Source organism: Palaemon carinicauda, chromosome 2 (assembly GCF_036898095.1).
Source record: "Palaemon carinicauda isolate YSFRI2023 chromosome 2, ASM3689809v2, whole genome shotgun sequence".
Lineage (NCBI taxonomy): Eukaryota > Metazoa > Arthropoda > Malacostraca > Decapoda > Palaemonidae > Palaemon > Palaemon carinicauda.
Window position 1 is genome coordinate 40965652 of NC_090726.1, and position 26324 is coordinate 40991975.

At 41.7% G+C, this 26324-nt stretch overlaps 1 protein-coding gene and 1 long non-coding RNA gene across 2 annotated transcripts in view; both read left to right on the plus strand.

Annotated features, from left to right (window-relative positions):
- The first annotated feature begins 237 nt into the window (after nucleotides 1-237).
- Nucleotides 238-1683, plus strand: LOC137616723 (uncharacterized). The gene is made up of 3 exons (XM_068346729.1): nucleotides 238-299; nucleotides 956-1148; nucleotides 1407-1683. Exons 2-3 carry the CDS (start codon nucleotides 1086-1088, stop codon nucleotides 1674-1676), a joined length of 333 nt encoding a protein of 110 aa, XP_068202830.1. The 5' UTR covers nucleotides 238-299; nucleotides 956-1085; the 3' UTR covers nucleotides 1677-1683.
- A 2641-nt stretch (nucleotides 1684-4324) lies between these two features.
- The window catches only part of LOC137624051 (uncharacterized), a 47602-nt gene continuing 25602 nt past the window's right edge, over nucleotides 4325-26324 (plus strand). The window contains exons 1-3 of the long non-coding RNA XR_011040691.1: nucleotides 4325-4406; nucleotides 6090-6182; nucleotides 26178-26313. This is a non-coding gene — a long non-coding RNA (uncharacterized lncRNA). The remainder of the gene's footprint in view (nucleotides 4407-6089; nucleotides 6183-26177; nucleotides 26314-26324) is intronic.

Genomic DNA, 26324 nt, shown 5'->3' on the forward strand with positions numbered 1-26324 from the left:
GTGTGTGTGTGTGTGTGTGTGTGTGTGTGTGTGTGTGTGTGTATTGTATACATAATGTTATGCTAGCTTTAATAATGTCAAGTAATATTTATTTTGTCTTTTTCGTGAAGTTCCCCCTTAATTGTACTTCCATAGCATTTACTCTGTAATCCTTGTTTGAACTGTGATTTTGTTTGTATTTAGTTCTCCTTGTTGGGGTGAAGTTTAGTCTTCTTTGGAAGCTGGAATTTGTTTTAAGGTCAGATTAACTGACGCTGTGTAACTATTAAGTATTACTTTTTAAGTATCTCCAGTATTTCGTAAGTTGCTCCAGCAAGAGTTGATTTTGTATTTTATTCAATTGTTTTGTTTTAGTGTACATGAGTTGTGGTGAATTTATTTGTATTTATTTTGTAGTGCAACAGAGAATAGTGATCCCTTTAGTTCAATGTTTTGAAGTGTAAGGGGCGAACTACTTATTCAGTTTTTTAAGTTTTCAACGATGCTGCGATTATGAATGTGAGGTTAGCTTGTAAGGCGTACAAGCTAACCACTGAATTCTATAGAAGTAATATTCGGAAATTTGTAAGGACGAAATTGTGTAGAACATGTTCATACCTTAGTATTTTGATGTAGGTCAAATCAGCTCGGGCTGACACATTTGAAAAGTAAAGAGAATTTAGTGTTTGAGCAATTTTTACGAGATATCTCGTTAAACCTTAATGGAAAGTCATTATTATATTACACACCTGGTAGACTTAAGAACCATAGGATAGTTGAAGTGCATCGCTAGAAATTCTATGGAATAGATTGTGAAAATTCAGATAGTTAAACATGGCTACTATGATTACAGGTGATAAACTCTTCCTACCATAGGAGGTCAACTTTGTATATCTAGCACTATAATCTTGCAGGACATTTCATGCATAAAATTCCTAGCTTGAAAAGGCTTGGCTGATATTATTATTTTTTCCAGATGTACCTCTACCATCAGCTGTTGCTTCACATGTGGTATTGACACCTGCGACTAATCCAGTCTGTTGGAGATCCAGATTACCTCCTTACAAGCAGGAAGCTATGGAACGGGAAGTAGTTTCTTATCCAGAATGGGTTGGCAGAACAGTGACAAACTCGTGAGCCTCACCCTGCATCTTTTACCAAAAAACCAGGTTAGTCTTAAATCTCGAAAGTTTATCGGAAGTCAAACTCTGCCTCCCTTAAGACACTAATCCTTTGATAAGAATGTTAATTATTGCTGTTGCAAATGCCAAATTCTTAAGTTTTATTAAAATACCAAGTACCCTTGACAGAAAATGCTAAGAAGGCCTCTGCCTGTATCATATCTTTAGTTAAATTTCAACACTATTCTTCCCTTTGAAAATGACAAATGCTGTTAAAACGTTTAAACCTGTAATATTCTGTTTCAGATAAGAAATGTTGCCATTGATGACACAGATCTACGACAACACTTGGAAAGTACATTAAAAGATCGTGATACCTGTTTCTTCACCTTAAAGACCTGGCAGAAAACTACCATTGGAATTAGTCTCAACTTGGGTCATGGATGTTGGGAGCAGAATGATTGCCCCCAGTATGATGGTTACATGTATCAAAGAATTGCCTACCCACAACCCTCTATTGTGGCTATATTTTATAGAGGTTCTGTCAACTTTTCAGCCAAGTTGCTGTACCAATGATTAATCTCGCCAGTCCTAAGATTGACTAAAGTGGGCAGAAGGTTGTCAACTTGCATTTGCAGATATTGAAATAGTCTTCTGTGTTGAAGGCTATCTGAATCCGACAAGCTGTTTATCTCAAAGTAGAAGTTAGTGATGTGGCTGTAGGAGCAGCTTCGATGCAGACTGGTGACTGTGATTTGCTACCCCAGATTTCTTATGAAAGTAAACTGAAGCCTCAGTTCCTAGATTACAGTGGAAGAGGCGGCTTGGGCTCTCCTTCACGTTCTTGAAAAAATTGATTAGTATGTCATATTTGTCTCTTGTAAATAAAATTGATAATCGATCTCCTTTAGTTTTTTCTGACCGTAATCCTTTGTGTTTTGTAGTAAAACAAAAAAACTTAGAGGTTAACTTATGGGCCTTGGTCCTGCAGCAGTATAGCATTGGGATATTGCATATCAAAGGAAAGATTAAACTTCATTGCTGTCATGCTTTCTAGATGCTGACTTTAGCTTCTGTATACTAAACCTTTAAGCTTGTTACTAGCATCTACAATGTTCTGTTTCCTCTTAAAGGGAGGGACACATTATGAAATGAAGTATATCTTTATATTTCTGTGTTCCCCAATATGTACTCTAATGAAGTTATTCTTTCTGTTAGTTTAATCTTTGAAAGTTTTAATTTGTTAAATCAGATTCACTAGTCTATAAATGATTAATTTCAATTATTATTTTCGTAATATTCTCCCCCCAGGAATTGGTTTAAGTCCTTACTTTATTCTACTAGAATCGCTTTTTCAGTTTTAAGTTTAATGTGGAGATTTGGGAGTTTTAAAAAGCTAAACATTGATTTATATAAAGTATTTATATTCAAATATAAACTAAGTAAGTTTTCCTTTAGTTTTTCTCTTATATACTAAATCCTATAAAGCAGTCTTTTTAAACGGATTCGGCTTTGTTACCAGTAGCGTAACATATATACCTAAATATTATGTGCATGTATATTATTATACAAACTCTTAATTCGCTCTTTACTCGTAAAAGCATATAACTGAGACCTTCAGCAAGGGAGAGGCAGAGTTAGGAGAAAGATCTGTGGCCTTTAGTGAACTCTCAGATGGTAGAAATGTCCCTTATTCCCGTGCAGAGCTTTAAAGTGGGAGAAGGGTGTGAGGTATCTAATAAATAATTAAGATAAATTGATAATTCCAGAGGAAAGCTTAAGAACATTGAAGTAGGATGGCAAATTAGAGACGCCTTTTTCAGTTCTTTTAGAATATAAACTGGATGTGTGTAATCACTGAAACCAGATTGACTGGATTCGGGAAAAAAAAGTCTTAGAGGAAAGTGGTTTCTACATCCTGGGAGAGAGTATGGCACTCCATTTCGGGAAGTAGGTTTTTTTTCTAATGAACTGATGATGGGGAACATATATACCAGTGGATGCTTGGACATCTTTGTGGGAAAAAAATCTACGAAATTGACCATTTAGCAATTAATAGATAATGTAAAAAGTCACTACTTTGATGACATATGAAGACAGAGACCTGATATACGAAGGGACAACAAACTTTGGTCTCGACACTTGAGACACCGAGTTGAAGACCAGGAAAAGTAATGCAAACCTAACTCACACATTCCCAGATATGACACTGAAAAACTAAGCTAACACTAGTAGAAAGGATTGTTATAGCTTGCTGAAACAGATTTGTGGTCTTAATGTTTCCTGGTGAAGTAGAAATAGATTCGAATATCCATTGTAAAATAAGTTGAAATCCTTAGGGAATTTACCAACATCACAACCAGACAGTGAAGTGGAGCAAAACGAAAGAAATGGTTGATTTGTGAAACAAAAACTGATAAAGAAAAGAAAAGCAAAACTTGACTTTGAATCATTAAAGGAAAACAGTCATTTTTTTTTACCTAATTAAGAACTGAATATATGAGCCTTGATAGTGAAGTAAACGAGATGATTTAGAAGAGAGAAGAAGGGTCATGATTCGTTTTGTTTTTGGACAACAATGGAAATAGCAATATGGTGACTTATGTATGGAACCTGTTTTAAATATTTTAGACATAATAATGCATGAAGGACAGCACATATTTTAATGCATACTCTACGAATGTGTTATGATTATACATAGGCCTACGTATCAACATAAATGTTTCCCATTGCGTTTTAATGTAAAATTGGTAATTTTTACATAATATATAATGCATATTTAATCAAAATAATGATGATTTGGTTGATTATATATTGTTCTACCATATGTATGGAGATTTAACTAAGTTAAGCAATGAAATTATGCCTGCCAAAAATGAAAAATTATAATGTTCCGTATATATGAATAATATTATGTAGCATATATTAAATAAAATATTATAATAAAGTAATTATTGTAATAAATTATAATATACATAGTATTAAAGTAAATAATTGTCTTTGTTCGGTTGGCCTAAATAATGCCAGCATGTGTATTAACATTTCATATTCTGTATTGTATTTTCCCATAGAGAGACATGAAATGAATTAAAATACAACTAAAACTTATATATAAATCTTTAAACAAGTATTAAAACTCAAATAAAGCATAAATATGTATTTAAAAAACGCAAAATAAATTTAAAAGTTGGAACCTTTTTACTTTTCTTCCGGGTATTGGATAAACGTAAACAAACCATCAATCTTCGGCAAGTGTTAAAAAGAAGTCCCTTAGTACAGTGCTTTATTTAGATGGGAAATGAATAGGTAAGAGTAATTTCAATATTTGTAATACTTTATAAAAGTAATTTATGATATATGTAAAGATTGTAGACTTAAATTCGTTGATTTATACTCGAATCCCAGTCCCCAAGATCTTGTCCCGCTTACGATCATTTTAACCTTTGGCCCCTAAAAGGTGTTAATTATTTAATTATTAACAGAATTTCCGCCACACTTGTACTGTATTGTATACTTATTTACATAGTAAGACAGCTCATATACACATAACCTTGTACATGTCAGAGAGTTTCATGTGTCCAAACAAGAATATTATAAAGTTGTAACCAAATATGTCCTCCAAACTCTTGGGTATGACTTGCCTTAGGATAAGCTGGGAGGAGGGGGTTGTATGTATGATAGCGGTCATCTGTATGTATGACGACGGCTAACTAAGAATACAGCAGTGTAAGGGGGTCGCAGGGGTCCCTTACCAACCCCTTTAGTTAAGTAGGTAAGGACACATCTTGAAGGTTAGGTTAGTTGATGTCCATATTTTATGCTCGCTGGAGGAACTGACCGCTGATATACAAAGGCTCCAAGTGGGGTTTTAGGGATGGGTGCATGGGAAGGAAACACAGGGTTTTGACTTTTCTTAGGGTAAGAGTGGTTATAGGGATGGGTTGTTGGGAAGCAAACACGCGGTTACGACTTGTGTTATGGTAAGCAGGTTTATAGGAATGGGTACTTTGGAAGCAGGGTTACCAGCACCATTTCAAACACTCCAGCCTGAAGATGAGAGACAATACTTCTCAAAATGTGACGCTGTAAACCGTACTTTACCTTCTTTGTGTACTCATTTTGTAAATTGCATTATGCCCAATTTTGACCCGCATTGGATCTACCATATCCATGATGATGAAGGATGAATTTTGCCTTCATATTGGCAGAATGCAGTAATGTTGAAAAGAAAATCATCAGATCTATTAAGATAGAAAACAAAAGCAATGCTACCGAGGCAGTGATCATATTCAAAGAAATAATCTGAAGAGTCACAAGAACTCGTTAATAATGTCTACTCTAACCTAGGTCGCTGGGTCCTTATTGAAATGGGGGTGGGGGTGTGATGATTCGTCCCCTTTGCTTTATCCTTTAATAAGCCACTTGTGCGCTTGGGCAACTGGTGGCTCATTACATTTATTATCCTTTATTCAGGATAAGAAGTTGCAGATGGTGATTTGCCTTTTTGTGGTGTCTGTATCTGCATTAGGAAAAGCTAAATATTCAGGACGTTTACTGTAAACTATACTGATGTACAATGTAGAACTGAAATATTGAGAGAGCAAGCTTAAATTGTAGTGCCTAGTATATAGATAAGGGTATACTGTAAAGGGAAATGAGCAAATTTAGTTCATCATTAGAGTCTACTTTGCGTGAATTATTGCTTCTCTTCCTTATTATCACTACACATATCCCATACCGTATTTTGAAATTAGTTTTTTATAGGATAAATAACATAGGAAATTAGAAATTTACGTTGAGAGAGCGTATTCTGAAAATTTAGGGTAATGATCATGCTACCATCAAATAACACAACCTAAGGTCTATTCAAATGAGACTAGACTCTAGCAATGGAAAATTGAGTGGAGCTGATGTACAGCTAGTGAGTACCCAAAATTACATAATTAATAGAAAGCCTTGAGACTCTTTCTAACAAGATATGTTTTTCAGATTTGAATGCGAATCGTCCCACAAGCCACAGTTGGTGGTGTTCAGGCATGCCCCCACACCGGGAAACGGATTTCTTAATCAGAAAGGAGAGTGGTAAGTAGAGTTTATGTTTTGTAGGGTGGGATTCTTGGAACCAGTTAAGTTCGTCCTTTCCATTACAGGGTCTTTGCTTATATCTTCCATTCCTTTGTTCACATCTTTAACTATTTCTATATCATAGCAAAATATCATTGAGTTGGGAAAGTTGAGGCAAACAGAGTGAACATTTCTGGTAAAGTGCCTTCTCCCTTACTGAAATTATGAGTGTTTTTATGAAATAATTCTTGTTTAATCAAAATCACTTGAGAAAAAATCCACTTAAGTGTGTTGAAACCATTTAAGGATATATCCTAAAACATAAATTAAAAATTTAACGGCTTATCTGTTTAGCGACAAATGTCAGTTGGGTGAGTTGTCTCTGGGGGCACGAGCATTCCTCTGTCTGAATATTAGTCGATGATGTTTCCTGTGTCGCTTCGCCAATGCAGGGGAAGGTGGAAGAGATTATACCTAAGGCGATGCAGCCCTCTTTGCTCAAGTAAATCTTGTCAGAGTTGTCGGTGACATAGGTGATTTGTCTGGTTTCAACCAATTTACCCCTGTTGTTGGTACCTGTAAAGCGAAGAATAACGGCTCCTAGAATATTTATGCCTTTACTGTTGGCAGCTTTCATGGAGATATTAACTGGAATCAGATCAGAATGCTTGATGTGAAGTTTATTCAGAGCATGGATACCTGCCAGACAACTCTGACATCCTGTGTCTGCCATTACTCGAGCCTCTGCTGCTTTCGGTGGGGCGTGAAGTTTGAAGCCGAAGTGGGAATAGTCTTCTGTGGAAGTTGATATTTTGAGGTTAATGAATGGTTGGGGCCCAGAGGGCCTTTTAATCCATGATTTTGACATAGCGTCATACTGATAGTGATCAAGTGTAATGGACGAGTTGTTATGATATGTGGTGACAGAACAAAGTTCATTAAACACAGCATTATCTTCAGGTTGGATTGCAGCATGTGATTGTATTCCACTTGCTTGAGGTGATTTCTTCCTGCAAACTGAAGCAAAATGGTGTAATTTATTGAAAGAAAGGCATGTTTTATCAAATGTAGGGCATTCTGATTTTCTGAAACTTGCAAGGGCCTTTTTGCCATGCCCTGTTTTACCACAATAAGAGCAACTCACATCAGAAGCAGGTTTATTTAAGTCATGCTTCACAATCCTGGTTCGGTTAAATTTTTTTTGTACGAACTTGAGGCATCGGTGCTTGGGGATTCCGTGAATAAAGACGCTGAGCGTTTACCGGCTTCTTTTCTCTCTACAAATCTAAAAACTTCTTCTAGTGTCATGTTTTGATTTCTGTTACCCAACAGGTCGAGTTGTATCTCCTGGTCTTCAATGCCTCTGATAAGGATATCCTGAATAATTGGCTCTGTATAATTCACTTCACTATCGCAGGAAGGGCAGTCTAGGAGGAATTTACATATACCAGCTTGCCCCCTTAATTTGGCTCCAAATGCTCGGATGGGTTCGTCTCTGTCTTGCCTCATATTATGGAGTGTGACCCGTGCCACCATTACATTTTCTTCACGCACGGCTAGGGCTTGAATGGCAGCAATGACTTCGGCAATAGGTTTCGAGAGGAGGCTGCCTCCAGCAGCTCTAGTCACATCTTTACGCAATTGATCTTCACAACACTCTACCAGCTGAACAACAGCTTCTTGCCCGTTAATGGCTGTGGCATTTACATATTCATCCCTCCTTATTAAAAAATATGACCACTCCTCAGTGGTTCCTGCGGCAGTGATGGTAGGCCTCTTAACTTTTTCCACTTGTGCATGTTGCGCTGCAACACCTGGTCGAGCAGCAGCTGTGTATTTTATGCAATGGGCGGTCAGTAGGGCAGCAACAATGGCGTCAGACAGGTCGGGGGTCACATAATTGCAATTGTCGATGGAGCATTGTACAGCAGGTATTGTAATGTAGCAAGATCACTGATATTATCATAAATAAGATTCACTTTTTGTTCATGAAATGTTTATTATCACTTGGAAGGCATCACATGACAATGATAATATTTGCAATGAAAGATAGCACGATGAGAAATAAAATGGCATTTGCATCGGCAGTCAAAATAAATTCAATATGAAATTACACTGACACCTAATAGCATATATGAGTCAGTTAATGAATTCACAATATACACAGCTAGCTAATGAACCATTTGCTGCTAGCATATAATAGATAATAAAGTTTAGCTAAAGTCTAGACAAATGTAGAGGAGGAGTGGAAGTTAGCAAAAGAAAATTTTGTTGGGATTGCAAGTGATGTATGTGGCAAGAAGGTTGTTGGAGGCAGCATGAGGAAGGGCAGTGAATGGTGGAATGAAGGAGTGAAGGTAAAAGTGGAAGAGAAAAAGAGGGCTTTTGAAGAATGGCTGCAGAGTAATAGTATAGAGAAGTATGAAAAATATAGAGAGAAAAAGGTGGAAGTAAAGCGCAAGGTACGTGAGGCAAAGAGGGCAGCTGACCTGAGGTGGGGTCAGGGACTGGGTCACTCATATGAAGAGAATAAGAAGAAGTTTTGGAAAGAAGTGAAGAGAGTAAGAAAGGCCGGCACAAGAATTGAAGAAACAGTGAAAGATGGAAATGGAAGGTTGTTAAAAGGAGAGGAGGCAAGGAAAAGGTGGGCGGAATATTTTGAAAGTTTGCTGAATGTTGAGGATGATAGGGAGGCAGAGATTATTGCTGTTCCAGGTGTTGAGGTGCCAGTGATGGGAGATGAGAATGAGAGAGAGATTACAATAGAGGAAGTGAGGAGAGCACTAGATGAAACGAGAGTAGGAAAAGCATCTGGTATGGATGGTGTGAAAGCTGAGATGTTGAAGGAAGGGGGTGTGACTGTAATTGAATGGTTGGTGAGATTGTTTAATGTGTGTTTTGTGTTGTCAATGGTACCAGTAGATTGGGTCTGTGCATGTATTGTACCACTATATAAGGGTAAGGGAGATGTGCATGAGTGTTGTAATTCAAGAGGTATTAGTTTGTTGAGTGTAGTTGGAAAAGTGTATGGTAGAGTACTGATTAATAGGATTAAGGATAAAACAGAGAATGCAATCTGGGAAGTACAAGGGGGTTTTAGAAGAGGTAGGGGTTGTATGAATCAGATTTTTACAGTTAGGCAGATATGCGAGAAATATTTAGCAAAAGGTAAGGAGGTGTATGTTGCGTTTATGGATCTGGAGAAAGCATATGATAGAGTTGATAGGGAAGCAATGTGGAATGTGATGAGGTTATATGGAGTTGGTGGAAGGTTGTTGCAAGCAGTGAAAAGTTTTTACAAAGGTAGTAAAGCATGTGTTAGAATAGGAAATGAAGTGAGCGATTGGTTTCCGGTGAGAGTGGGGCTGAGACAGGGATGTGTGATATCACCGTGGTTGTTTAACTTGTATGTTGATGGAGTGGTGAGAGAGGTGAATGCTTGAGTGCTTGGACGAGGATTAAAACTGTTAGACGAGAATGATCATGAATGGGAGGTAAATCAGTTGTTGTTTGCGGATGATACTGTACTGGTAGCAGACACAGAAGAGAAGCTTGACCGACTAGTGACAGAATTTGGAAGGGTGTGTGAGAGAAGGAAGTTGAGAGTTAATGTGGGTAAGAGTAAGGTTATGAGATGTACGAGAAGGGAAGGTGGTGCAAGGTTGAATGTCATGTTGAATGGAGAGTTACTTGAGGAGGTGGATCAGTTTAAGTACTTGGGGTCTGTTGTTGCAGCAAATGGTGGAGTGTTAGCAGATGTACGTCAGAGAGTGAATGAAGGTTGCAAAGTGTTGGGGGCAGTTAAGGGAGTAGTGAAAAATAGAGGGTTGGGCATGAATGTAAAGAGAGTTCTATATGAGAAAGTGATTGTACCAACTGTGATGTATGGATCGGAGTTGTGGGGAATGAAAGTGATGGAGAGACAGAAATTGAATGTGTTTGAGATGAAGTGTCTGAGGAGTATGGCTGGTGTATCTCTAGTAGATAGGGTCAGGAACGAGGTGGTGAGGGTGAGAACGGGTGTAAGAAATGAGTTAGCGGCTAGAGTGGATATGAATGTGTTGAGGTGGTTTGGCCATGTTGAGAGAATGGAAAATGGCTGTCTGCTAAAGAAGGTGATGAATGCAAGAGTTGATGGGAGAAGTACAAGAGGAAGGCCAAGGTTTGGGTGGATGGATAGTGTGAAGAAAGCTCTGGGTGATAGGAGGATAGATGTGAGAGAGGGAAGAGAGCGTGCTAGAAATAGGAATGAATGGCGAGCGATTGTGACGCAGTTCCGGTAGGCCCTGCTGCTTCCTCCGGTGCCTTAGATGACCGCGGAGGTAGCAGCAGTAGGGGACTCGGCAGTATGAAGCTTCATCTGTGGTGGAAATGTGGGAGGTTGGGCTGTGGCACCCTAGCAGTACCAGCTGAACTCGGCTGAGTCCCTGGTTAGGCTGGAGGAACATAGAGAGTAGAGGTCCCCTTTTTTGTTTTGTTTCTTGTTGATGTCGGCTACCCCCCAAAATTGGGGGAAGTGCCTTTGGTATATGGATGGATATACGCAGCGAGTAAATGAGCAGCCAAACTGAAACACCATTTGCTTACATTCTCACAAATGAGCGCCAATGTATAGACGACGCAATACACATAAATGAAATAGGATCCTATAATGCACATAATGTAATAAGATCATATAATAATTATAACATGTACAACAGATATGAATAGACAATCCTCTAGGTAGTAGCTTATCTAAGTAAACAGGGCGGTACCTTTTCGCAGCAGCTGTGCTATCTTGCAGTAGAGATATTCAGAAGGGCAGAGGGACAACTCAGTGTCTCTATCAGCTCGCTTCATTCCGGGCAAGTGTTATGTGCTAGCAGACAAGCTGAGCAGAGCGACTCAGATAGTTGGCACCGAGTGGTCTTTGAATCCTCTGATAGCCAACAAAGTCCTGACTTTGTGGGGTTCCCCGACTGTGAATCTGTTCGCAACGGCCCTGAATTTCAGGCTCCTGTTGTACTGCTCCCTAGTCCCAGATCCCCAAGCTCTTTGGCAAGATGCTCTCCAACAACGGTGGATAAACCTGGACGCTTACGCGTTTCTCCTGTTCTGTCTGATGAGAAAAGTCCTCAACCAGGTACGAGCAAGCAACAACATGCAAATGACCCTCATAGCTCCGCTATGGCATCACCTTCTGCATCTCCTCACGGAGATCCCGAGGGAGCTTCCTCCACAGCACAACCTCCTCAAACAACCCCATGCCAACATCTTCCACAAAGCCATAGCCTCGCTTCGACTTCACGCCTGGAGACTATCCAGCACCTCCTCACACAGAGAGGCTTTTCACAACCGGTTGGGAAAAGAATAGCTGGACACCTCAGGAGATCCACAGAGGCAGTCTACCAGGTGAAGTGGTCAGTTTTCTGTGGTTGGTGTCGTGGAAGGGGTATCACTCCCCTCGATGCCTCTGTTCCAACCATAGTGGAGTTTCTTGTATACCTTCGGGAAGAAATGCTCCTCTCAGTCTCGGCAGTCAAAGGCTACCGCTCAGCGTTGAGTCTCACCTTTAGACTGAAAGGAGTCGATATTTCCTCCTCGTTGGAACTTTCTTTGCTCATATGCAGTTACGAGCTTACTTGTCCCCAGGCAGAGCTAAGACCTCCCCCTTGAAACGTGGTTCGGGTCCCCAGGTCTCTGAAGGGCTTCCCCTATGAACCACTACGCCAGGCCTCAGATCGCCACCTCACGTGGAAGACGGTGTTCCTGCTCGCTCTGGCTTTGGCCAAGAGAGTCAGCGAACTTAATGGTCTATCTGCTGATGTCTCCCACTCTAGGAGATGGGTGGAAGTAATCCTCAACAACATCCCTGAGTTTGTAGCTAAGACTCAAAATCTGGGTATGCCGGACTCCAGGTTCGCCCCATTTCAGATAGAGAGTCTTCGTTCTGTAACCGAAGATCCAGACCAACTGTTACTATGTCCAGTAAGGAGTCCGAGGTGTTAATTAAAAAGAACAGCAAAAGCTCGGTCCCGTGTACGAGCACTTTTTGTCAGCACGGGGAAGGTCAAGAGGAGGGTCACAAGGAATACTATTTCTGGAGAGGGAGGTCTCAACCTTCCGGACTCACCAGTGGTAGCTTATACACCCCCACCCCCCACCCCCACCCGGAAACCCCCCCCCCCCCCCCAAGCGGCGGCGCGAGCCCTAAACCACGCTCCCTTGGGCGGAGTTACCAGGGACGAGCGGGTTGACTTGGCAATGGAAGTCACATTTCTGAAGTTGACTTCGGCATAGAACGTTCTCCTCTTTTCCCTCCCGCTGCTCCCAACATATATTTGCCGGTTTTCATTATTCTGCACTCAGCAACCAGAGTAATATCTCAGCCCTCGGCTTAATTATGGCTAGGCAAATTCTTACTTCCGTGGAGGTGCATCGGCTTAGCGAAGAGGAGAACGAAATCAGTAACGAAAAACGAACACAATCAACTGCAGGAAGTGATACGCCTTCTAATTCTGATATCGTAAATATGTTACTCCAACAGAATCAAACACTCATGAAAATCATTCAGAAAAGGTAAGGTTTTAAATTCTGTTTACAACAAAAACGTCATATGGAAAGCAGCTTATTTAGACTAATGACGTCACAAATGCAAATGGCGGCCCCCATACGTAAGTTTGTTATGATTTGAATGCTTAGAGCAGGCATTTCCGAACACAGCGTAAGTAGCTTAAGCAAAGCATGTGCATGATTACAACTCGAATAATTGGAGTAAACAAACTAAATACTCCAATTTATTTATATAACAAAATTATAATTAGGTATACAAAACTAATTGCTTGCCTGACACATCAAAGCACGCAGCTTAATAGGCAGTAGGCTACACCACAGGTAAGTTTGAGTTTACATTTCTCGCTTTAAACCTATCGACACTAGCCTAGGCCCTGGGGGGCGATCTGATAAGGGTTACATATGAGGCAGGTCTAGATTATTAATAATAACATATAAACTTATCATTCTCTTAAATATGGCACTGAATTAACCTAAGAGGGCTATTTGAGTCGTGAACCCCATTGCCTGACTTCAGCCTTCTAGGTCCGCTGCTATACATATTTACTATACCTGTTGAACAAACATTTAAATTAATCTATGGTAAATAATTCACTGATATTAAACATTCATCTTGGCAGAAGTGGTTCACCTGCTAAGAAGAATGAGGCTCCCCCTCCTACTAAGCACTCAAGACGATCACCTGAATTACCTGAAAGTGCAAATTTAGACCTCTTTTCCTTTTATAATAATGGAGATGAAAGTGATTACGAGGATTTCAACCTTCTTTCCTTCCATAAACCCATTCCTTCATATATTTCCACCAATTTCAAAGCTGAACCATCTTTTCATAAAGAAGGGAAAATTCAATTGAATAATTCACTAGTAGCATTAACTTTCAGTGAAGGCCATAGTGATAACCGTGATAAATTCTTTGTTAGTAGTCAAAATAAGGAGTTCTTAGACTTTTTTAAATTAATTAATACTCCAAAGTTGAATTTCTGGCCTGAAGGTAAGGTATTTGATGACAGCTACAAGAGAAAATTTTTTTATGACATAAAAAATATTAAAACGAGTATTTCTGCCTTTCAAGGGCATCCAGCACTGGCACACATTGTATACCCCTCCAAAGTAAATGACATTGATTTTTTGTCCAAGATTATTATTGGTCCCCTAAGAAGGAGCATAGACCTCATACAAAATTTGATAAGAAATTTCAGAAGCAGAGCACTTCCTAGATACCTCAAGGAAGAGATAAGAGATCTTATAATCAAAGCAGTCATTAAAGAAGTTTGGAATTTAACTGAAGACCAAAAATCAGCCATTGCTGCCTGCTTTCACAAGGGTCCCCTCCTCAGAGGAGGGGCAGCAAACTTCAGGGGTAGGAAATTCAACTTTGGGGGCAGATTTTAGGGAAGAAGGTTCAGTTTCCTCAAAGGTAACCCTAACTTTAGATTCAAGTCTCAGCCGCTTAGAAGAGGTAATAGGCAAGGTGGGTACAGGGGGGGAGGTCACAAAATGGACAAGCTAATAGTTCAGGAGCCAGAGAAAAGAAAGACCCTAGAAATTGAGCCATGCTCCGCACCAGTTCAAAGAGAAATTTTTTCAGCACCAGTATTTTATGCACCAGTTGATAACGATGTTTACTCTGCACCAGTTAATAATGAGCTTTGCTCAGCACCAGTTAATGAGCTTTGCTCAGCACCAGTTAATGAGCTTTGCTCAGCACCAGTTAATAACGAGCTTTGCTCAGCACCAGTTGTTAATGAGCTTTGCTCAGCACCAGATAATAACGAGCTTTGCTCAGCACCAGATAATAACGAGCTTTGCTCTGCACCAGACCATCATGACATTGGGCCAAATGCTATAAATCAGAATAGAAGTAAAGAGACCTTGCCTTTGGCCTCAAACCCAATGAATAACTCCTCCCAGAGCCCCCCAGAGAATAGGATAGGTAAGTCATTACTAATGAATATTGATAGTTGGAGAAAGCTTCCTAATGCCTCTTTTCCTTGTAAAATTATCAATGAAGGGGTGAGAATTCCATTTAATAATAAACTAAAAGCCCAGAGATCATTAAAAAGAACAGGTAAAGATAGATTTTATTCAATTAACAAGCGTAAAATATTGGAAAGAGAATGTGACAGACTGCTAAAACTAGGTGTCATAGAGCAGATCCCCAGAACTTCCTTTTACTGCTCTAACCACATATTTTATAAATTAAAACCAGATGGAACAGTACGACTAATCTTTGACATGAAGGTGCTCAACACCATGATTAAAAAACCTTCTTTTACTATGCTCAAGGCAAATACTATATTTCCCTATCTACATCTAAACTCTTGGGCCTGCAAACTAGATTTAAAAGATGCTTATTGGCACATTCCATTACATGCAAGTAGCCAGAAATTTCTAACCTTCAAACTAGGTAAAAGGAAGCTCAAATGGACTGTGATACCCTTTGGACTAAAGACAGCACCTTATATTTTTTCAAAGATAATGTACACGTTGATCAAGTATATTAGAACTTCATATAATATCTTAATATTCAATTATCTTGATGACATTCTTATATTAGCAAAAGATTATTTAAAATGTAAAAATCACATTCAGCTAGTCATTAAGATCTTGTCAGACTTAGGATGGAATATCTCACTTAAAAAATCTACAATTGAACCGACTCAAAGAATTGAATTTTTAGGAGTGCATTACAATATGATTAAGAAAACTATGAATCCCTGTGGGAAAAACATAGAGAAGTGTGTCGAATTGGCCAAAGCTTTCTCCAACTCTGTTAAATCTGACCTGCATTCCTATCAAATGTTAATCGGAGCTTTAAATTTCAGTGCATCCTATACAAGCTTGGGAAGATTCCATCTTAAATATCTCCACAGATACCACAGTTATTTTAATTCAGGGTACAAAATCATTCCCCACACATTCAAAAAATACTTAAAGCCTTGGGAACAGAGACAAATGTACAGAGGGGTTAACATTCCAAAACCACAAATAGATGCAGAACTTTTCACTGACGCTTCCAACCAGGGTTGGGGAGGTGCATTAGTAATAGCGGGTAATATGCTCTCAATAAATGGAACTTGGACAAATGAAGAATCCTCCCTTCACATCAATGTAAGAGAGTTATTAGCTTGCTTCTATTCTTTGGAACACTTCACCACAAGGTTATACAACAAAGTACAGTAGTCTTAATACATGTTGATTCAAAGTTTACTAATTGTTGGCTAAGGAAACAGGGTAGTATCAGAAACAAGTTAGCTCATGAACTGGTCAGGAAAATACTTAGTACCATGAAGGATCACAACATACAGATAAATTCCAGATGGATCAGGGGAGTGAGTAACACCATCGCAGACTCACTTTCTAGGGACCTAGGTTCCATTCACACAGAAACTTCCTTCAGTGACAGTCTATTCTCCTTAATCTGCTCTGACTTATATTTCACCTCAGAAATAGATCTGTTCTCAAATGGCTTCAATACTAAGTCGTTCATCTCTTCCAAACCAACAGCCATCAGCAATAATGCACTTACGATTAGCTGGAAGGGATCAACACCTCTCCATGTCTTTCCACCAGGATTCTTACTACACAAAGTAGCTTTTAAAATCTATAAAAATGCAATAATAACATGCTTTTCTGCACCATATCGCAGGGGACAGAACCATGGATTCCATTAGTGAGGTCAGTCTCGAAGCAGCACAAACGATATACTGTGAAGATCGAAGACTACCAGATAGTTCTCAAGGATTGTATCTCACCCTCAGCAAAGCTCCAATCAACTTTGATCGCCTTCAAAATTTAAAGGATCAGCTCCCTAACGTCTTTCCTCCTGAGGTTTGCTCCAAAATAGCTGTCAGCTTGAGGGACAGCTGCTTGCACAAGTATGAAAACCTATATAACATTTTTAAAAGTTTCATTCACAAGGAGTATGGAAGAGACAACAAATTCCCCCTGCTAGCAGTTATTTTATTTTTCAATCACCTTATAGACAAGGGACTGTCTTACAATACCCTGAAGAGCTACAGAGCAGCTTTAGGTCCTATCTTGTCAGGTTATTTCCCAGGTTACTGTCTTGCAGAAGACAAATATGTCAAAGCAATGATATCGGGAGTTAATAGAAGGAAGCCTAGGAATTCTCACCAGTTCCCTGGCTGGGATCTAGACAAAGTAATCTCGTTTCTCAACACCACGAGAGATAACTCTACCTTACTACTGACACAGAAAACCTTGTTCCTAGTAGCCTTAGCTTGCCCTTTAAGAGCAAATCAATTTAACAATCTCTGCATTTCCAGGAGCACCTTCACCCCAGAACACATTGTCTTACGGAACCACCCTTCCTTCATGGCCAAAAACCAAAAGAACAACTACACGCCAATAGAGATCAGCTTTAGGAAGCTTCCTAACAGACCAAAAATATGTCCAGTCAGACAATTGAACTTCCATTTGGAATACACAAACAAAGTCTGTATGGAAAGAAACATAGACAGGAAAGACCACATATGGCTAGATGAACACTTCAAGATAATGTCTCTACAAAAAATGAGACAACTTTTTAGGGAGTGCATTTTCAGAGCCGACCCAAATGCAACTAAACAGTCAACGAATTTCCACTCTATAAGGGGTCAAGCTTCATCAAGACTGCTATACAATGGAGTATCTATACAAGAAATCATGTCCAGAATGAATTGGAGAAGCGACTCTGTCTTCAGCTCTTACTATGCTCTCCTCGGCTTTCAGGGAGCTTTCGATGCTGTGGTCGCTGGACTTCATCTTCAAGCCCCCTGAAGCATCTGCCTAGCTACCACTGGTGAGTCCGGAAGGTTGAGACCTCCCTCTCCAGAACTGTAAGTTTACTTGTGAACAAAGGTTCTGGAGTGGGAGGTGAGACCTTCCGGACTCAAGGTCTGGGTCACCCTCTAACCCTTCCCCCGTGAGCCGAGGAGACCATGTACTTAGGAGGGAATATTCTAACAACTTCATAATCCAACAGAGTAGGTGATATACAAGAACACACATACAATCCCTATTATTCCACAGAAAACAAACTAACTGGAATCTTTCAATATTCATATCAACCAAGAGAGCACAAGAAGATTGAACTTACTAGTAAAAAGACCTTTGTGTCCAACAATTTGCACCTTCACAGTAATTCCTTCATAACTTGCACAACCAAGGTAAGCTCAACCACTTCTGTGTTATTTTTTGTTCTATTACAACTTCAAAAATGTGACTTCCATTGCCGAGTCAACCCGCTCGTCCGTGGTAACTCCGCCCAAGGGGGCGTGGTTTAGGGCTCGCGCCGCCACTTGGAGGGGGTGTATAAGCTACCACTGGTGAGTCCGGAAGGTCTCACCTCCCACTCCAGAACCTTCGTTCACTAGTAAACTTACAGCTTCCAAAGGGACATATGTACTAGTGATATTCCCAGAGAATTTACCTTTAGGTCTCCGGAATTCTAACTCCGGGCGCGAATTTCCTTGAAATTTCTCTCAAGGATATCGCATAATATCAGGGATGTACATCTTGATACGACACATGCGATCTTCACCCCGAATAGCGTTTTCGCTTTGAGGGGGAAGAGTAGCAATTTTGGAAGGGAAGCTGTTATCAAGGTTACCCTACTTCCCATACTACTATTGAGTATCGAGATGGCGGACATTCCTAATTCTGTAGCGAATTTGCACGGTGGTGTTTCCTGTTGATCTAACTTTTTTGATCGATTCTGCAAGGATTATTATGCAATCTCCAGCTTCTTTCGCCTCTGGAAAGTTGAGTATTGATTCTTTACAATGTGTATATTTTAGCTCCTGTTTCACATTGAAATTAGAGTAATTTATTGTGATTAGGAGCTAGGCCTGTTACCAGAGGCGCCATGGGCGCTATCGTTCATTAGGCATGTGTTATTTAGTTAGTAGAACGACATTCCCGGTTGAAATACCATTAATTAATTAATTATGAAAGTTATTTAGGTGCACTACCACTCTCCGGTTCTGCAGCGCTCTCCTGTGCATTGGTGCTCTCTAACTCGCCAATACTGTACTCTCCTGAGCGCCTGCTTTCTCCAGCTCGGCAGCACACTCCTGCTCACTTGCCAGCTTTGATCTAGGACTCTTTTGCTCGCGGGTGCTCTCCAGCGCACCAGTACTCTCGTGCACCAGCGCTCTCCAGCGTGCCAGCGAGTCAGCTCTCTCCAGCACGATAGCACTCACCAGCATGTCAGCGCTCTGTTGTTTGCTAGTTGTCTCCTGTGCGTCAACGATCTCCAGCTTGCCTGTGCTATCCTGCTTCCCAGCACTCTCCAGCTTGCCAGCGCTCTCCAGCTCGCCAGCACTGTCCTGCACGTCAACGCTTTCCAGCTCGCCAGAACTGTCTTGCACGCCAGGACTCTCCAACGTGTCAGTACTCCTCAGTGGGTCCACTTTCTCCAGCGCATCAGCGTTTGCCAGCTCGCCAGCATGCCAGCGCTTGCCAGTACGACAGCACTCACCAGAACATCAGTGCTCTCCAGCTCGCCAGCACTCTCCTACACGCCAACGCTCTCCAGTTCTCCAGTGTTCTTCAGCACGCCAGCTCTCTCCAGCGCAGCAGCACTCTCCTGCGTGCCAGCGCTCTCCAGCCTGTCAGTGCTCCCCAGTGTGTCCACACTCTCCAGCATATCATTGTTGCAGGGTTTTGCAGACTGTGGCCAGATATAGCACTCAGACCGCCTAGTGTCCGAATGCCGACCACACTCCCACGTTCACTACACCATCCATCCATATACCAAGGCACTTCCCCCAATTTTGGGGGGTAGCCGACATCAACAAGAAACAAAACAAAAAAGGGGACCTCTGCTCTCTACGTTCCTCCAGCCTAACCAGGGACTCAGCCGAGTTCAGCTGGTACTGCGAGGGTGCCACAGCCCAACCTCCCACATTTTCCACCACAGATGAAGCTTCATACTGCTGAGTCCCCTACTGCTGCTACCTCCGCGGTCACTAAGGCACCGGAGGAAGCAGCAGGGCCTACCGGAACTGCGTCACAATCGCTCGCCATTCATTCCTATTTCTAGCACGCTCTCTTGCCTCTCTCACATCTATCCTCCTATCACCCAGAGCTTTCTTCACACCATCCATCCACCCAAACCTTGGCCTTCCTCTTGTACTTCTCCCATCAACTCTGGCATTCATCACCTTCTTTAGCAGACAGCCACTTTCCATTCTCTCAACATGGCCAAACCACCTCAACACATTCATATCCACTCTAGCCGCTAACTCATTTCTTACACCCGTTCTCACCCTCACCACTTCGTTCCTAACCCTATCTACTCGAGATACACCAGCCATACTCCTCAGACACTTCATCTCAAACACATTCAATTTCTGTCTCTCCATCACTTTCATTCCCCACAACTCCGATCCATACATCACAGTTGGTACAATCACTTTCTCATATAGAACTCTATTTACATTCATGCCCAACCCTCTATTTTTTACTACTCCCTTAACTGCCCCCAACACTTTACAACCTTCATTGACTCTCTGACGTACATCTGCTTCCACTCCACCATTTGCTGCAACAACAGACCCCAAGTACTTAAACTGATCCACCTCCTCAAGTAACTCTCCATTCAACATGACATTCAACCTTGCACCACCTTCCCTTCTCGTACATCTCATAACCTTACTCTTACCCACATTAACTCTCAACTTCCTTCTCTCACACACCCTTCCAAATTCTGTCACTAGTCGGTCAAGCTTCTCTACTGTGTCTGCTACCAGTACAGTATCATCCGCAAACAACAACTGATTTACCTCCCATTCATGATCATTCTCGCTTACCAGTTTTAATCCTCGCCCAAGCACTCGAGCATTCATCTCTCTCACCACTCCATCAACATACAAGTTAAACAACCACGGTGACATCACACATCCCTGTCTCAGCCCCACTCTCACCGGAAACCAGTCGCTCACTTCATTTCCTATTCTAACACATGCTTTACTACCTTTGTAGAAACTTTTCACTGCTTGCAACAACCTTCCACCAACTCCATATAACCTCATCACATTCCACATTGCTTCCCCATCAACTCTATCATATGCTTTCTCCAGATCCATAAACGCAACATACACCTCCTTACCTTTTGCTAAATATTTCTCGCATATCTGCCTAACTGTAAAAATCTGATTTATACAACCCCTACCTCTTCTAAAACCACCCTGTAGTTCCAAGATTGCATTCTCTGTTTTATCCTTAATCTTATTATTCAGTACTCTGCCATACACTTTTCCAACTACACTCAACAAACTAATACCTCTTGAATTACAACACTCATGCACATCTCCCTTACCCTTATATAGTGGTACAATACATGCACAGACCCAATCTACTGGTACCATTGACAACACAAAACACATATTAAACAATCTCGCCAACCATTCAAGTACAGTCACACCCCCTTCCTTCAACATCTCAGCTTTCACACCATCCATACCAGATGCTTTTCCTACTCTCGTTTCATCTAGTGCTCTCCTCACTTCCTCTATTGTAATCTCTCTCTCATTCTCATCTCCCATCACTGGCACCTCAACACCTGGAACAGCAATTATATCTGCCTCCCTATTATCCTCAACATTCAGCAAACTTTCAAAATATTCCGCCCACCTTTTCCTTGTCTCCTCTCCTTTTAACAACCTTCCATTTCCATCTTTCACTGTCTCTTCAATTCTTGCGCCGGCCTTCCTTACTCTCTTCACTTCTTTCCAAAACTTCTTATTCTCTTCATATGAGTGACCCAGTCCCTGACCCCACCTCAGGTCAGCTGCCCTCTTTGCCTCACGTACCTTGCGCTTTACTTCCACCTTTTTCTCTCTATATTTTTCATACTTCTCTATACTATTACTCTGCAGCCATTCTTCAAAAGCCCTCTTTTTCTCTTCCACTTTTACCTTCACTCCTTCATTCCACCATTCACTGCCCTTCCTCATGCTGCCTTCAACAACCTTCTTGCCACATACATCACTTGCAATCCCAACAAAATTTTCTTTTGCTAACTTCCACTCCTCCTCTAAATTACCAGTTTCTCTTACTCTCACCTCGTCATATGCCATTTTCAACCTTTCCTGATATTTACTTTTTACCCCCGGTTTTATCAGCTCTTCAACCCTCACTAGCTCCCTTTTACATCCACCCACTCTATTCCCCCACTCTTTTGCTACAACTAATTTTCCTTCCACCAAAAAATGATCAGACATACCGTTAGCCATACCCCTAAACACGTGCACGTCTTTCAATCTTCCAAACATTCTTTTAGTTATCAACACATAATCCATTAATGCCCTTTCTACTACTCTTCCATTTGCCACTCTTACCCATGTATACTTATTTTTACTACCCAAAAAGGTATAACAGTGGAATAATCATAAATCTGGGTAAAAGGTAAACAATCAAGGATGCACTGGGCACCACCCCTTGATTTTATACTGGGCAAAGGGACCCAGCTCGAACATTACTTCCCTCTTATCTTCCCTATAAATAGCTAAAGGTGTGTATCGTTAGGAAAAATAAGAATTCTCTCCGATTTCGTCATGTCATTATTACTTGAAATTAAGAAACACCTACTAAAATAAAAAAAATAAAAAACACTGGGTTCTTCTTTATTTAAAATACATTACCTAGCACATCCAAGAGAGGGATGGTAAACTTTAGAAAAGAGGAGGAATTCTAAGGTTGTAGCTGGGTCCCCTTGCCCAGTATAAAATCAAGGGGTGGTGCCCAGTGCCCAGTTCTCTGGGCATGTTTTTGTTTACTGGAAAGGTGGATTGTGGTCGGCATTCGGACACTAGGCAGTCTGCGTGTTATGTCTGTCCGTAGTCTGCAAACTGCTACAGCTGCTGCACGGGGCCTATCCTTGGCGATCTCTGTGATTCATTGAGGGTATTGCATCCCTTTCACTCAATCTCTCCCTTTATTGACTCAGAATCCAGTTCCATTGAGCTCCAATGTGAAGGGATCTGTAAAGGAGCTGTCAAAATCCAGGCTATTTTGGAGAAGGGCGTTCTCCAGGAGGTCGTCGACGTGTCCATAGGATTCTTCAGTCGAATCTTTCTTGTGAAAAAGGCGTCTGGAGGGTGGGGGCCTGTCATTGACCTCTCAGCTCTGAACACGTTTGTTCTACAAACTCCGTTCAGCATAAAGACAGTCAGACAAGTGGTAAGACTTCAAGACTTCTCGTGCACACTGGATCTCAAGGGCGCATGCTTTCAGATCCCAGTCCATCCAACTTCATGGAAATATCTAAGGATTTTACACGACAACAGGTAATACCAGTTCAAGGTGCTGTGCTTTGGTCTTTCAACAGCCCCTCAGGTCTTCATGTTAACCTGGGCCCACAGGATTGGCATCTGCCTCCTAAGATACCTGGATGACTGGCTGATACTAGCAGACTTGATAGCAACTGTTCAACACCGAGATAGACTCCTTGTCTTTTGCCAAGATCTGGAGATCGTGGTAAATCTTGAGAAGTCATCCCTGCTTTCCTTTCAAAGATTGGTTTACCTGAAAATGATCATCGGCACCAGCCTGCAGAAAGTCTTCCCATCACACTACAAAATCCAGAGGCTGAGGAAAGTGGTAGACCCATTCCTAGGTCCCCTGTCATCCCTGGTTTATCTAGTTGTGAACAGCTGCCTCTGGATTCGATCTCTTCAGTGCAGCAAATCCAGGTGGGTTTAAGACGAGGACTTCCTGGATATGCTGGTCCTCGTGGTACCCAAGCAGCTGAAGGACTTGAGGTGGTGGGTAGCACACGAGAATCTCCTCCCAGGGGTCGACCTTCTCGTTCTTCCCCCAGAGTTGGTGCTCTTTTCAGATGCGTCAAAAGGAGGTGGTGTCCCACATACTACACCACATGGCCTCCAGGCTCTGGTTAGAGTCCAAAAGGTACCAGCATATAAATCTCGTAGATATGAGGGCAACCTTTCTAGGCATACAGAAGTTCCATCATTTACTGTTGGGTCATTCTGTGGTGTTGATGACTGACAACATGACGGTCGTGGCTCAGGTGAACAAGCAAGGCAGTACCTTTAGGCAGCACCTTTGCCATCTAGCAGTGGAGATGCTAAGATGGGCAGAAGACAACTCATTGTTCCTATCAGCCTGCTTCATTCCAGGCTAGAGGAATGTGCTTGCAGACAATCTAAGCAGAGTGACTCGGATGATGGGCTAAGAGTGGTCTTTGAATCATCTAGTAGCCAACAGTCCTGACTTTGTGAGGTTCTCCAACTGTGGATCTGTTCGCGACATCCCTGAACAATAGGTTCCCTCTGTACTGCTTCCTCAGGCTTTCTGGAAAAATGCATTCCTCAGGCTTTCTGGAAAAATGCATTCCAGCAATGGTGAGACAACTTCGACGTTTACACCTTTCCCCTGTTCTGTCTGATGAGAAGGGTTCTCAACAAGACCAGATCATCTAAGAACCTGTCAATGACCCTCATAGCTCCGCTATATCATGGTTCCTGGACCTTCTTCATATCCTGACGAAGGTTCCGAGAGAGCTCCCTCGACAACACAATTTACTCAGACAACCACATGTGAACATCATTCACAAAGCCGTAGTATCCCTGTGACTTCACGCCTAGAGATTATCCAGCATCTCCTTCCTCAGAGAGGCTTTTTGCAACAGGTTGTGAAAAGGATGTCTGGATACATTCGAAGGTCTTCCGCTTCAGTCTACCAGGCCAAGTGGACTTTCTTCTGTGGTTGGTATCATGGAAAGGGGTATCTCTCCCTTCGGGAAGAAAAACTCCTCTCCGTCTCGGCGGTGAAAGGCTACTTCTCAGTAAGGCTGAAAGTAGTCAATATTTCCTCTTCGTTGGAATTTTCTCTCCTCATACAGAGTTTCGAGCTTATCTGCCCTCAGTCTTTCGGTCCCTTCAGGTGCCCCCTACAAATCATTACACCAGGCATCAGATACCATCTTGACTCTGAAGAGAATTTTCTTATTATAATGGCCTCGGCCAAGAGAGTTAGTGAATTTCACAGTCTTTCATATGCCGTCTCCCATTCAAGGGGATGGGGGGAGGTAATGTTTGGCTTCGTCCCCGAGTTTATCGGCTACGCTACTCCCAGATTTAGGCCCTTCTGGATTTGGAGTCTTCATAATGTAACTGTTAACTTTGACCTGTGAGGAGTTTGAGGTACTCTCAAGAGAACAGCAGCAGCCCTCCCCCGAGTGTCAGCACGGAGAAGGTTAAGAGGAAGATCACCAAAAACACCATCTCTGCTGGGATTCATAGGGTCATTGACCTGGCCCTGAATCTCGATCCTCCTCCAGAGACGAGGCAACCCAGAGTTCATGACGTTAAGGGCATCAGCGTGTCCCTAGCATTAAAAAAGAACTACTCTGTGGTGCAGGTTTTACAAGCGGGCATGTGGAAGTGTCAGAATACCTTCACCGCCCACTACCTGTAAAACGTGACCTACATGAACTGGAGACGTTCTCCATTGGCCCTGTGGTGGCTGCACAACAAGTGGTTCAAATACCTCAGGCTCATTGAGGAACAAGTAGCAGATGGTTAAGGGCAAAGGTTACCCAGGATTAGTCTGGGATGAATGTTAAGAATGACTGGCTCTTTGTCTCTTTCATTTTCCCCTCTCTTGGGGAACAACACATACGGACCTCTGCAAGTTTGCCTCATCTGTCTGCAGGTAAAACTATTTCCTTGTGTAACCAAACATAGAAATAATGCTTGTTGCATCCCCATAGCCCCTGGCGAGGTGGGATTGGGTAACGTCTATGGTTGATTCAAAGAGTCCTATGTTTCTGAGAAATCTTACCTAGACTAATCACACTGCTAGTTTCACACAATCACTCAGATTGCTCAGGCAGCTAAACAGGTTTTGCACAGATTTTAGTGAGGCATCAGGGTTTCTCCCTGTTACGTGCGTAGCATGTACGGGGAAAAACCCTGGGTCAAACACCAGCCAGTTGGTTTGGACTTCCACCCTCCTAAAGGATGATTCTTCCCTTATAAATAGCAAAATGCTTTGTATTTAGTGTCGGAACAAATGACAAATTTGAAAGTAATTTGCATTTTTCCTAACTATACAAACCTTAATCTCTTTGGCCCACCATTACTTGTACCCTTGTAAGTCCTGCTTGCAATCAAAAGTGACGAGACAACACAGGTGTGTGTGAGCAGGGTAGCAGGCTACCCCTCCACCCCGCTAACCAGTGGTGAGGTAGTTACACCTAGCTAAAAGTCTTATGGGTAGTCCTCCAGCTTCCCCAAAATTATATCCCTAATAAATACCTCAATGTTTGTATTGTTAGGAAAAATACAAATTACTTGGAAATTTGTTATATCTATTATGTCCCCGTTCTTCAAACTAGGTGGAGTCGGGCAATGTATAGATTATGAATGGGTTCACCCCTACTGTGTACTTATCTATTCACCTCCCATTGAAATCTTTTACTCCTTCCAGCACTGATTGGCCAGGCTGTCATCCTACGAGGAAAATGAGGTGTCAGGCTGCCTCTTGAGGAGCTCCTATGAAGCACATGAGTTCATCTTGGGACAGTAGCCAGCCAGTTGGTTTGAGGTCTTCAACCCACCTTAAGGTGAGTCTCCT

Excerpts from the sequence above, each read along its gene's own strand:
- LOC137616723 (XM_068346729.1), top strand. The coding sequence starts at position 1,086 with ATGGGTTGGCAGAACAGTGACAAACTCGTGAGCCTCACCCTGCATCTT. Across the intron at positions 1,149-1,406 it reads ATCTTTTACCAAAAAACCAG|ATAAGAAATGTTGCCATTGA; the intron begins GTTAGTCTTAAA and ends ATTCTGTTTCAG.